Below are 12,624 nucleotides of genomic sequence, written 5' to 3' on the forward strand. Positions count from 1 at the left end.
CTCCCCCAATCTTGCAAGCATTTTTAATACCACTGAGTAGAGTGATGTAGTCAGTGATTTAAAATGCCATGTAGAAAATTTTCATGAATATATGTATTTCACTTGTTTTGTGTGTGCTTTTGTTTTCCAAAAGAGATTCATATTAATTATTATAACCTTTAAAATACATTTACTTACTGACACAGATGTAGCTGTTGTATTGCATTTCACAGAGCTTGTAGCTATTCAGTGTGATTAACTACTTCTCTGTGTGTTTTGTTAATATAGTGCCTAGTTAAATATTTTCATTACTTTTAGCAGCTTCACCTTAATCATTTGTTATGGGGAACAAATCTCCTGCTGAGATTATTATGTTTTTATATTATCAGCCTCAGCTTTTGTCATAAAATGGTTCTATGTGGTCACTTTTCAGATTGCAACTATTAATCATGTACTTAAAATGGAAAATTCAAAATTTCATTGGTTGATGGTATTTTTGTTGCCTCTACTGTATTTTAGTTCATGTTCAACTTACTTGAAGGGTTTTTTTCTCTTTAGAAAATATAAGTGATGCAAAGAAGACATCAATAACGTTGTGGAGGTTTTATAAGTTTTTCTTTTAAATTTCATCTGTTTAATCAAACTGTGATCCTTATTTCTTGCAGATTTCTCTGAAAATCAAAATCAAAGTGAGTCCTAATAGCACTGAGGTGTTTAAAATGTAAACATGTTGCAGTGTCTTCTGCAGATTACTCTAATCGCTGTGTTTTCTCAATGTGACACAAACTCTAGATTTTAGTAATTTCTTTTCAAGATTGTTAATCATCCTCTCATTTTGCCTCTGTGTAATCTGATTACTTTTCTAAATTTATTCCTTTGGTAGGTATTGAAATAACTTTTGAATAGGAAGTATCTACCTGCTTAGTCATAAAGCAACTTCATCTTTCTTAAAAAGGATCCCTTGATAATAAACACCCCCCATCCCTTTGAACATGTTTCCCTTTTTAATATATTCTGCATCGTTACTAAATTGAGATTATTCCTGCTTAAGCTATGTAAATAGTGTACATCTCAATGTACTTCAGCACAGTAACAGGAAAAATATATCTACTGAATCCCCCTTCTCAATAAAATGCTAAAACTTTTCAAAGATTCTGCCTTTCATAGCTCAAAAAGAGAAATGACTTCTTGTTTGGCTTGCCTTTTGTTTCCCATTGTTTAGAAATAAGACAGCAGCATATCTAAATAACAGAGAAAAAATTTTGTTTTTCTACTAGATGACATGCATATTTGTATTTATAAATGTATGTCTGTTTATATGCCTCTATATATACATTTTCAATACAGTTGCCAGTGTATTCTGTTGCAGATCTTGCATTCATCCACTTGAAATTGTTTCGTGGAGTTGAATGAGAAATTTTATGGTGTGATATTTCTGGAGTAGGAATCAAATAGCTCTTTTAAGTGTTGCTGTCTTTTAAGGTGTTCACTTTCTGGTATAGATGTCAGACTCTGAGAAAAAATAGTTTAAGTGCCATAGGTCAGACCAAAGATTGACCTTACTAACTTTCTCCCTTACATTAGTCACAAGGGGGAAGTCTTGAGCACAAAAACAGGATGGTCATGCAAAGTTGTTTTCTCAGACTCCAGAAATTTTCATCTCAGAAATGTTTTGAGACAGAAGTAGTATTTGTCTTCAATGGCTTGAGAGGTAGTTTGTAATGGCCTTAGAGGTATTTTTTCTTTGAGAACATGTCCAGTCAGTTCAGTGTGTGTAAGTATCTTTTGTCCATAGAATTTTTGGTCAAGGAATTCCAGAGATTAATTAGCTTCATATTATGCATAAAGTTTTGACAGAGGGAGGTAGTTAAAAGTAGTGTTCACTAGCTAACCTTTCTAAGGAATGAGTTATAGTATCTCCTAAATATTCATGGCGGACATTCACTGACACTGAAATTCTGAAAAACGGAACAGAATAAAGGTTTATACTTTGAAGATGCATGCATTAAAGACTGAGGTAAATATTGATCAGTGGGGATATTAATATTCAAATTAATTTAAAAAATCTTGTGAAATATAAATTCTGCAAGCACTAACATTTTTTTTTATTGCTTTTAAGAGAGAATGTTGCAAATAACTAAAGAAATGTGCAAGTCACCTTTCCATGTAGCAGGATTGTGTGGTTGTTGAAGCTAATAAGGGTCATAGTGACTGATGGGTTAGTAATATGAAACCCTTTTTTAAACTGATATTATCCAGGAGGCAAATATGAGGCCACAAGAAAATTCCTTTGGCAAACCACAGCCAGGATGGTACAAGGCAGATGCAGAATTGTCAGTTCTAGCCAGTTCAAAGGAAAGATATTATTTAAACGATAAAAAAGAGATTGAATACAAGGAGGCAAGTTACTGTATTGTTTATATGGTTGCTTTGGTTTGTTTTCTCTAAGATAAATACAAATGTCCTGAAGTGTCTCAGAGATTTCAGGGAGAACTATGTCAAGTTTCAATTTCACTCTGATGCTGCAACATAAAATATGGTATTTTTGAAATGGTGAAATATTTAAGATGCTGTTCTGCCTGTAGGCACTCATACCTTCCAGTGATGAATGGTCTTGTTCATTTGGTTTTCATTTCCTGAATATTGGTCCTTGATCATTAGATGTAACATCTGCATCCTGTAAATCAATTGTTAAGCCAATGCAATGTCGATTAAAATTATTATTTTAAAGCTATCAAAAGGCAGTATTTGCAGTTACAAAATTGGTAATTACTTTTTTTTAGCAATGTATTAATATAAAAGTGTAGTTGTTATTAATTTGGAGACCCAGTGTAAGAAAATAGCAGTTTCTCAGAGGTTCACTATACAGATTTTGTTAGCCTAAAACCAGTAGAAATGTCTATGAACAGGGAGCTGTGGGGATGTTACTTTGGGGGAAATGTTTTAAGTATTTCCCTTATCTCAAAATAAACATGTAGCTCCTTCATCATTGGGGAGATAAACTTTTGCAGTTCACTCTATGGCTTTTGTTAGTAATTTAAGTCATCCAGGATAGATACACAAGTATCTGAATAAAGACTAAATGTAAAAACATTGTATGAAATATATCAGGAGGAGAGAAAAAATTCAGTGTTTAGAATCTAATAATTCAGTTTGGTATATATGAAAGTGTGGAATGTACCTCCTAGATACATAGAGAGTTGTCCTCCTGTGCCACTCCCCAATCTGGAATGGTTTTGGGCCATAGGTATGTGCTGTCATAATTACTTTTGTAATGTTTTGCTTTTGTTCCATTCTTCAGTAGTTTTATTGCAGTTGGGCTTGAAAATACAGGAGAAGTAGAATAAGATGGTTAAAGATGTATAGATGAATGCTGAGAAGGAAACAGGATAGATTATGTATTTATTAAAAATTGTTCTGGCTTAACAATATCTTGAAGTAAACATGTATATAGATGCACAATTTTGAAGTAATCATTATGTAAGCCATTTACCTGCATTGTTCAGACTGCAGATGTTACTGTACTTTCCTTGATTTTTTTGTTGTTGGAATGTTATCAACATAATCAGTGTCCGTAATGATTTTAAGGTGTAATAACCTCTTCTCTGTTAGTACTGCGTGTTCTTGTAGAGTTTTGTCTTTCCTTGGAATTTGCATTACCAGAGATTGTAACCTAAGAGTTAATTTTAGAGAAAAATATAATCACTCTTATGACAGAAGCTGTCAGTTTATTTCAAGGTAAATATAACTCAACTACTGATTCTGTGTATTTAACATGCACTTCAGGAGCTGGAAGGCTTTTGTCTTTCATAAAGCATCTCATAAATTAGGAACATATTAGGAAGGCTTTAATTCACAGAACTCATCACATATTCTGGGGAAAAAAGTTTCTTGATCGGAGAACCTGCAGGCAGTAGATAATTTTGTAACCTTATATTTATACAGAGGCTAATATGGAATCTGTAATAGTATGGATTAACAATATAAAGGTGTAGCCACAAAAAAGAAGATCACCAAGCGCTGAGTAAGATGATCTAAAATACAATGCTCCTTTACATCTTCAGGAAAAAATAGTACAATGTTCCCAAATACATACAGTTTGTGTATTCACAACATGGGTTTCTGAAATCTTTCTTACAGGTTAAAAACAGTTATAGAAGAACTGATGCAGACACAGCAAACCCTTTTGAGCAAAGAGGAACTTGTGTTGGAACTGGAGAAAAAAATAGAAGAGTCCTCTAAGACTTGTGAAAAGAAGTCTGAGTAAGTTGAAATGAAATTTTGAAATATAATAATATGAGGACAAAATGTCTATAATGCAATTCATAAGACTTAAATAAGAAATAACCTCCACTAATCTTGCTCTGCTTTTGTGTGTAGCAATTAATGTAAAAAACAAGAAGTGAGTTTCTCATCTCTAAATGCAGACTCTACTTCATTGAAGAATTGAGCAGCTCCATAAGTTTAATATAATTGTCATAGTTGTGGGATGGCTCAAGAGCTCAACTTTTGGTTCATATTGTAACGTCAACTTGATGGAAGAAGATGTGTCAGTTCACATTGCCTCTCTGTTTGACAGAATTCATTGCATAGGTGTAATGTTTTGAAAGACTTTCAGAGTCATGTGCAAGACATGCTCCTTCTTATGCAGTAACATGTTTGGAACTCTTCAGGTTAAGTTCATTCTTCATTGCATTTTCTTTACAAAACTGTAAATGTAAAGTCTAAATCTGATATACCCTGTTGTACTGGATAGTAAATAGAGTGAAGGATTAAAGAGTGTTAAACAGCACTATGAAAAAACCCTTATAAAGAGTCATTCTTGAGCAATACTTTTAGGTTTTTCTTCTACCTCTGGCTATAAAATATGTTTGCATCCTCTTCTAAACTGAAGCTAGTACAAGACCTTTTGTCTGTAGTGGTATTTTTCTGTTTCTTGTTGCAGTCAGCAATAGCCTTACTAAATTGGTCATAAATACTAGTTTGCAGTACTAGTAGTGAATTGGAATGCAAGTCCTTCAAGATATTATTCATTCACTAAGGGAGTTTTGAAGCTCTTTGTTGAAGGAATCTTGTCACATAATATATTGTATAGTATTTAATTCCTATCTAAAACTGTGTATGTGTTACCAGTGTCTTGATTTGATGCTTTCCTGTTCTTTCTTTGGTAAAGATCACACATACTCACAGGCTATTTTCTAGTTTTTGGTTCTTGACCTGCCTTCCTTGCTGCATGTTACTTAAAGAATAAACTGTATTTGTACTAGGTGAGTTTGGTGGGTGTTGTTTGGGTTTTTTTCCCACAGTATTGTTTTGTCAACAATTAGCGCTCTCCTAAATAGGTCAGACTATCCCTGTGTTTTTTGCTGTGGATTGGCTTCTCGTACTGATCCTTTAGCAGATGTTTGCAGTTTTGACAAGAAGATTTCAGTTCAAATTGCACCAGTACCAGTATGACTTACTAAAAGGCATGAAATCTGGCTTAGATACCTAGTTGTAAGATCAAAGTTTCCCTGAAATAATCCTTGTTGTGAATTGTCATTGATCATGCCTTCCTCCAGCAGACCCAGTTCTCACCTTTTAACTGCAGTGCTGAGTGATCAGGATGGTTTTACTTACTGTCCCTGGAAGATCTCGTCCAACTGTCGCATGGGTTTTAGTTATAACTGCTGTCATAGTGCATAGCACTGTCTTGGTACTAATATCCCTTTTCATCTTCAAATCATGATGTTACCTTCAACACAGAATGTTTTAATTATATTTTATTTATATATGTATATGTCAAGCATGCCATCTGCCATCCCAGTATGCCGGCATATTGAATATTTTGGTTTTGATTTGGTTCAACTTTTTACCACTTTCTGATGTGTTGCCCTGTTCTGGTCTTGCAGGGATCTTTCACAAAAGATCTCACTCTTGAGTTTTGATAGTAGCTCTTGCTAGTCACAAGGACTATAAAGTTTGTACTCATGCAAGCCATAGGCAAATAATTTTATAGATTCTAGTTCCTCATGCATGGCTGGACTGAGAATTATTCAAAGCTGTATTTGGGCAAACAAGTTAAATGGTAATCCATTTTACCACAGTTGAGGAAAGAGACTAGCTTATGACTTTTCCCTTGCATGGTATGTCTTGTTCTTGCTGTGTTGTGATAAGTTAAAACCATTCTGTGTTTGGGGATGTGATTCTAGCCAATTAATATTCACCAAAGCTGTGTTGGTAGTGCGGGGCTGTTATTTTCACAGGGTGATGTCCTTTTTCTCTCATAATGAGGGCCAGATGAAAGAGCATTGTCTTCAGGATAGTGTCAGGATAATGGTTCATTTGGTTGTGTGATGCTTTTAATTCTGTGCAGTCTCATGCCAAATCTCAGTTTCTGATCCTGTAATTCATACATCACACTTATGCTTTTTACCTGAATGATCATTCTGCTGATTGTGCAGAGTTTTGTTCATTGGCAACTTAAAATATGCTCATCTATAGGAATATGACTTTTACCTTTTCCTGCCAATGAGGATTTAATGACAGATGGTTCCCTTATCACTTTCAAATCTGTTTGAATAGTCGTTTGGCCCAGTACTGGTTTGCAAAGGAACAATCTCAATATGAATGACTTTTGCTTTTCTTTTTTTTTCCCCAAGGGTAGGGCTTGCAGGAGGCTCTGTCTTCCAGGGATTATCCTGAAGATATAGAGTGACAGAATACTGTGATTTTTCTTCATGTCATCCTCATTCTTTGTCGTTCTGTTCCTTCACCTTTTCTTGTAAACTGTGAGAACTCTGCATCTCTTATAGACCACATGTCACTGGGCTCCAGTTGAGTGCTTTTAATGGTGTCTGTATTGCACTGTGGATGATTCTGTCTTTTAGGAAGCTTCTGTCAGTCTTTAGTTTTAGCAGTTCTTTGGGATAATAGTCGTCTAGGTACCTGCAAATGTTCTCAGTGCTTGTCCTTTAATAACGATTTAATCATGTCTGTCTTGAGTATTCAGAGGTGTGAGGGATATTCAGAGAAGAGCCATAAAAGCAAGCAGAAGACAACAAGTTACTTTTAGCTTCTAAGAGAGATCAATTTATTTGTAAGAAGACTGTTATAATGCAGTCCAGAAATACTTAGGGAGTACAGGGAGCAACAGATATCTCTAACTTGATACCAGGTGAATTTATACCAATTGTAAGGTGAGTTTAATAGTGCAAATTATTATTGCAACAGCTATGTAGATTACAGTGGTTTTCTCATCACTGGAAATTTTCTAAAAGTTTATTTATTCGCTAAAGGGTAGGGAACCCTTGTGTTTATAAATTCAGTCAAAAGTGAAGGAAAACAGTGGGTTTATCTATATTTATTGCAACTTGATTTTTGTGATAGGGAAAAAAGAATGGCTGTTTTCATTGTCTTGTAGCTTTGAAAAGTTTCTACAATTGCTTCACATTTTTATGCTTTAAAATAAATAATTATGTTGTGAAATTGTCATGTTCTTTTCTCAGGTTTTATGACACAAATGATGTATTTAAGTAATGTATATTTAAAAAATATTATTTTTCTTTGCAGTATTGTACTCTTGCTGAGCCAAAAGCAAGCACTTGAAGAACTTAAGCAAACAGTTCAGCAACTGAGATGCTCTGAGGCAAAATTTGCAGCCCAGAAAGAATTACTGGAACAAAAGGTTCAAGAGAATGATGGGAAAGAGCCACCACCTGTAGTGAATTATGAAGAAGATGCCAGATCAGTGACTTCCATGGTAAGTTTTACACCTGTTTGCCGATTTGTGTAGCATTGCTATTGTGCTTCAGTCCTGGGATCAGAGTATCAAGGTGCTGACTGGGATGATTGAAGTGAATGAACATCACTCTGCATTTGTGGAGATTTGTTTAGACAAACAGTTTAGCTGTGTGATTTCTCTTTTTATGTTGCAGTAGCTTCTAACAGTCCATGTCTGTGGACTTGCATTGGTCTTCTGTACACTTGATGCTTAGGTTCTCATTAGACTGTTTCAACAGGGTTAGCCCTTAAATAGATTTAGTAAACGTGACTGAGTAGCTGTTGGTAATTTCCTTGGATGTTAAAGAAATACATTCACACTCATAGAAAGAAAATTAACCGTGAAAGGTTTTGGAATCACCACACACATTATGTAATTGAGAAATTAATTTTAGGTATTGTAATTGCTCTTTTATTTAAACAGAAATGAACACTAATATTTTGCATCTTATTTTTAAATATTTCCATGCTCTTAATAATCAAAAGGAACTTTTTGTTCTCTGGTGAGACCCCGTGTAATTTAAATAAGTACTTTGCTAATATTTTGTGTGACTTCCTTTTCTCAATTATATGCAGCTATGTGCAGAGTTGGTAGACTGCATAAAAAAGCAAGCAAACAATAAAGAGTCAGATGGTAGTGTTTGCCTTTGTGAATTAGGTTTGACATGTATGAGATACTTGTGACTTCTTTTCTTTGAGTTTTAGCCTGCCATCCCTTTTGGCCCACAGGGCAATAGCTCAGTGAAATGATAGTGAAATGGTTGTTTCTGAGAAGAATGTTTCTTTTTCCCCTCTATTTGTGGAACCAAGTTTGATTCCCATTCTACATTTACACATAATCGTCAGCATTCTCTTACTTCCACTGCTGTTTAATATTTATGAGGCACTACCCAGTGGTTGTCATTTACCCTGGCACAAAACATTATGCTTGTCTTGACCTAGAAGGAGTTGACAAAGTACAAAAAGATGAAGGAGAAAAGAGGAATCAGGATAATGATTGTGAAAGATTAAGAGACTTGGAATCTTTTTTGGGTAGTCTGTCTTGTTAGTTACTTAATGTAACTTAATATCCTGTAGTATTTCTAGTGAATATTGTCTGTAAGGGCTGGTTGAGATGATGAGTTTTATCATAAGAATAGTACTCTTCCACTTCTGTCCAAGATAACTGAAGTCTTCTTTCTGGTTTCTAAATCTCTGTTTCAATGTGTGGGAGAAAATAATCCCATGTGCTGAACATGGCCTGCAGAATGGAAGCACAACTTCTTCACTGCCAGCGACACGTGTAAGCTGCAAGGAGCAAGGGCTTGTTGCCTCAGTGCAGCCACTGACATAGTTCGTGCAGCACTCATGTTGCCCATGGTGCTCTTGGCCCATGGACTGGTGTCACAGAGTGGCCAGTTCTGTGTTCTGGACATTGTGGCCTCTGGGAGAGTAGGGGAAGGGGCAACGTAGTCACAGGACTGTAGAATGGTGTTGGTTGGAAAGAACCTTAAAGATGTCTAGTTCCAATGCCCCCTGCCATAATCAGGGACACCTTCTACTGGCCTTGAAACCTTTCTGGGATAGGGCAGGCTCAGCTTCTCTGGACAGCCTGTGCCAGTGCTGTACCACCCTTGGGGGGTTCCAAGCAGGAGAGGAGGCAGAAGCTGGGATCAGACAGTTCATACTGAGCCCTGCTGAATATTCTTCTGTCAGGAGGAGGGTCCGCCCTTGAAATCCACATCTCTCCAATCTGGAGATAAGAATGTCGCGTGGGACTATGTTAAAGACCTTACAGACGTCTAGGTAGGTTGTATTAGTCAGACTCTGACTGCAGAAGTCACTCCGTCATAGAAGGCTACCAGGTTGGCTAGGAATAATTTGCCCTTAGTATGACTGAAGTGTGGGAATATGACTGACTTAAGTGCTGGCCAATCTCCCTTGAGTAAGTTTTCTTTTTCTTTAACAGCTGATATCATGTGCTAGTAAAATTAACTAAGAATAGGTAGATAAATTTGGAGTCTAAACCGTTTTTTTGCAAATTGCTATGCCTTGAAAGGACTGTCTTGACTGTATCTCAAGACAACAAACTAATACACTGATGGGCTGTTTGTATAAATAAACATCCTGGTGATTTTTATAAAGGGATTTTTTTTAATAAAACTCCTTAAGATTAAACTTCTGCTAAATGATGAGAAATAAAATGTTCTTGCTGCCAGTCATTCATCCTGGTTTCATTCAATAGGATCATTGTTTCTTCAGCTATGATTTTGTTTAGGTTTCTCCTCTTTATGTGTAAGCACTGATCTGTTCTGATACTACATTTGAATGCGGTTATTTATTCCTCTTCAGAAATTAGTTCTAAACACTTGTTTTACAAATTCTTTTCCGAAGACTTACAGAATCATAATTGACTTGTGCTGTATCTGTATGAAGTATGTATTTCAAGTCCTTAGTCACAAGTGATTTTTTTTTTTTTTTTAAAGTTAAAAAAATAAGATATGCAAAGCAATTTTCTGAAGTTTCCTATCTCTGTATTGGCTGTATCATATAATTACAGCCAATTTCATGGTGAAATAGTTCACAAATTGTGTTGTTTTCCATCTCTTACATTAGGTAACTATAATAGAATACTAACAAGGAATGCAATTCTGAAATGCTGTTTGAGGTGTTTTTTATATGTAGTGTTATATACATGTTATAACTTAGTTTCCTTGTTCTTTTTTTCCCTCTGTTAACTGTAAGAAATTTCACATTCTGCTGGTGTGTTCAATATAGTTTGCTTTAGTCAATATAGGTTATTGTTTGTAGAGTGTTAGCTGTGCATTGATATTCATGTACACAGTTTAGCAAAAAGGAACTTGCTGAATGATTCTGTTTTGTTCAATCCTATCATAGCAGGGAATTAAAAAAAAATCTATTTTAGATTATTCCTGAAGATTGCATTTAACAATGCTGGCACTGTATTTGTAGAAATGAAACATATTTTATTGTTTCTAGCAGTTCTACTGTTCTATTGAGCTAACCATGTAAGACAGTGGTAATTATAATGGTGATGGCACTACCAGTTTAAAACAATGTCTTTGAAACCCCTAGAGTTATGCAATTGTACTATGCACTGTGATAACAGGAGAAACATAGTTAATGTTTTCTTCTGTACTTATATTAAAGTATGGAGATAGAGACTAAGAAAAAGCTGGTTGGTTGTTCCATGTGAGCAGATGTAATTTGCCAAAACTGTTGTAGTATCCAATCTGCTACATATTATGTCACTTTATGAGACTTAAACAGTACCAGGAAGCGACTTGAGCTAACTTTTCAATTTTTAGGTATTTAGTCAATGGATGTTTGTTGGGCTGTTAATGTGGAGCATGGCAGTAGTCCATGGTAACTGAAATGAAGAAAACAACAACAACACTTTTATAAGTCTAATGATCAGATTAAAAAAATATAATAAATATATTGCAGAGCCAGTTAATCATTTACTCAGGTAATTAAATAGAATTATGATGATATGCATTTTATGGTAAGACTTAAAAATTGCAGCATCAGTATTGCTTTGGAAATTGTTACATAATAGAAAATCTTCAGGGAGTGTTTAAGCCAGGCAATAGATTTAGTTAATATAAAATAGTAATTAATTTGTTTAGCAATAATGTAGTGAAATATGTGTGCCACCTTAATATGTTTTCTCCTTTTTCCTTATGTGGTAAAACCAAACATTTTAAAGGTGCAAACCCATTATTTTAGAAAATATGTATTGTAAATTATATAGTTTTCTTGCTACAGAAATCTTTCATATAGATTTATTTTGTGTACTGCAGCAACTGGTAGTACTGGAATAATAATACATTACCTGGACTGGTAATACTGGAACGAGTGATAAAACTGTGACTTGGTAGTCAAGTTTTGCAATACTTGAAAGAATTGCCAGCAGGTGGAGCTCAGTGCCAAAAGACTAGTTATGACTGACTACTCAAAATCTGTTAGCATGAACTCTTGAAAGGTACACAGGGCAGAAGCTAGCTATGATATCATGATATCATGATACAGCCAATGCGATTCACCTCAGTTATAGTGCATCATGCCAGGAGAGTGCCATGCTTAAAACTGTACAGTGAGGTAACAGGAAATGACTGTTAATAAAGGATTTTAATTTCTGAATTTCAGTTTTATCTGTTGAAGCATAATTACTTAAAAGGAAAAAAATACAAAAGTTCACCTCATATCTAATTGTTTTTACTATTTGCCATTCCTTTTTAAAAGCTTTCAGAGACCCTATTCTCAGTGATTGCTTTAAAAGTAAGGTAACCCAGCTTTTGGTGAAAATTGTGGTAGTTAAAAACTAGATCTCAGTTGTTAGGGAAGAAAAATATTAATTGTATGAAACAGTGCTAAAGTGCTAGTTTCATTGTTGATGAATCATTCTACCTAATGTGAATGTGTTATTTTTCCATCCCTGCTTTTTAGAATCCATGACCCTACTCCTAATAATGTGATCAACAAACCAATAGCCAGAGTCATCTTGTGCAGGTTTAGGTTTGAAGCAGGTGTTTTTAGGACTCTCATTAAAGTTGTAATTGACAAATTTAATCAATTTCTATATTTTGAATTTTTTACACTCAGTTACATAGATAAGAAATTTTCAGGAGTTGGTTATTTGATTAAAGATCCTTCATTGCATATGTTTTAGATGATGGACCATAAGGCCCTGAAACATAATCTGCTGAGAGGTGTCCCCACACTCTTGAGGATCTCCTTTCCCCATTCTGTCTCAGGCTATATAGGACCTTTATTTTCAAACAGATGCAGGGAAATGATTACCTTACATGGCAGCCAATTGCAGCAATAGCAGAAAGCTGAACAGTAGAGATAAATCTGTTATTTTTCTTACTGACTAAGAAG

At 35.0% G+C, this 12,624-nt stretch overlaps 1 protein-coding gene across 1 annotated transcript in view; it reads left to right on the forward strand.

Annotated features, from left to right (window-relative positions):
• Positions 1–12,624, forward strand: part of FER (fer (fps/fes related) tyrosine kinase) — a gene marked incomplete at its 3' end in the record, with an annotated part of 98,944 nt that overhangs the window by 28,640 nt on the left and 57,680 nt on the right. Inside the window, exons 8-9 of the mRNA XM_009082014.1 lie at positions 4,120–4,242; positions 7,531–7,720. Coding sequence (XP_009080262.1) covers positions 4,120–4,242; positions 7,531–7,720 — 313 coding nt within the window. The remainder of the gene's footprint in view (positions 1–4,119; positions 4,243–7,530; positions 7,721–12,624) is intronic.

This window comes from Acanthisitta chloris, unplaced genomic scaffold (assembly GCF_000695815.1).
Source record: "Acanthisitta chloris isolate BGI_N310 unplaced genomic scaffold, ASM69581v1 scaffold12759, whole genome shotgun sequence".
NCBI lineage: Eukaryota > Metazoa > Chordata > Aves > Passeriformes > Acanthisittidae > Acanthisitta > Acanthisitta chloris.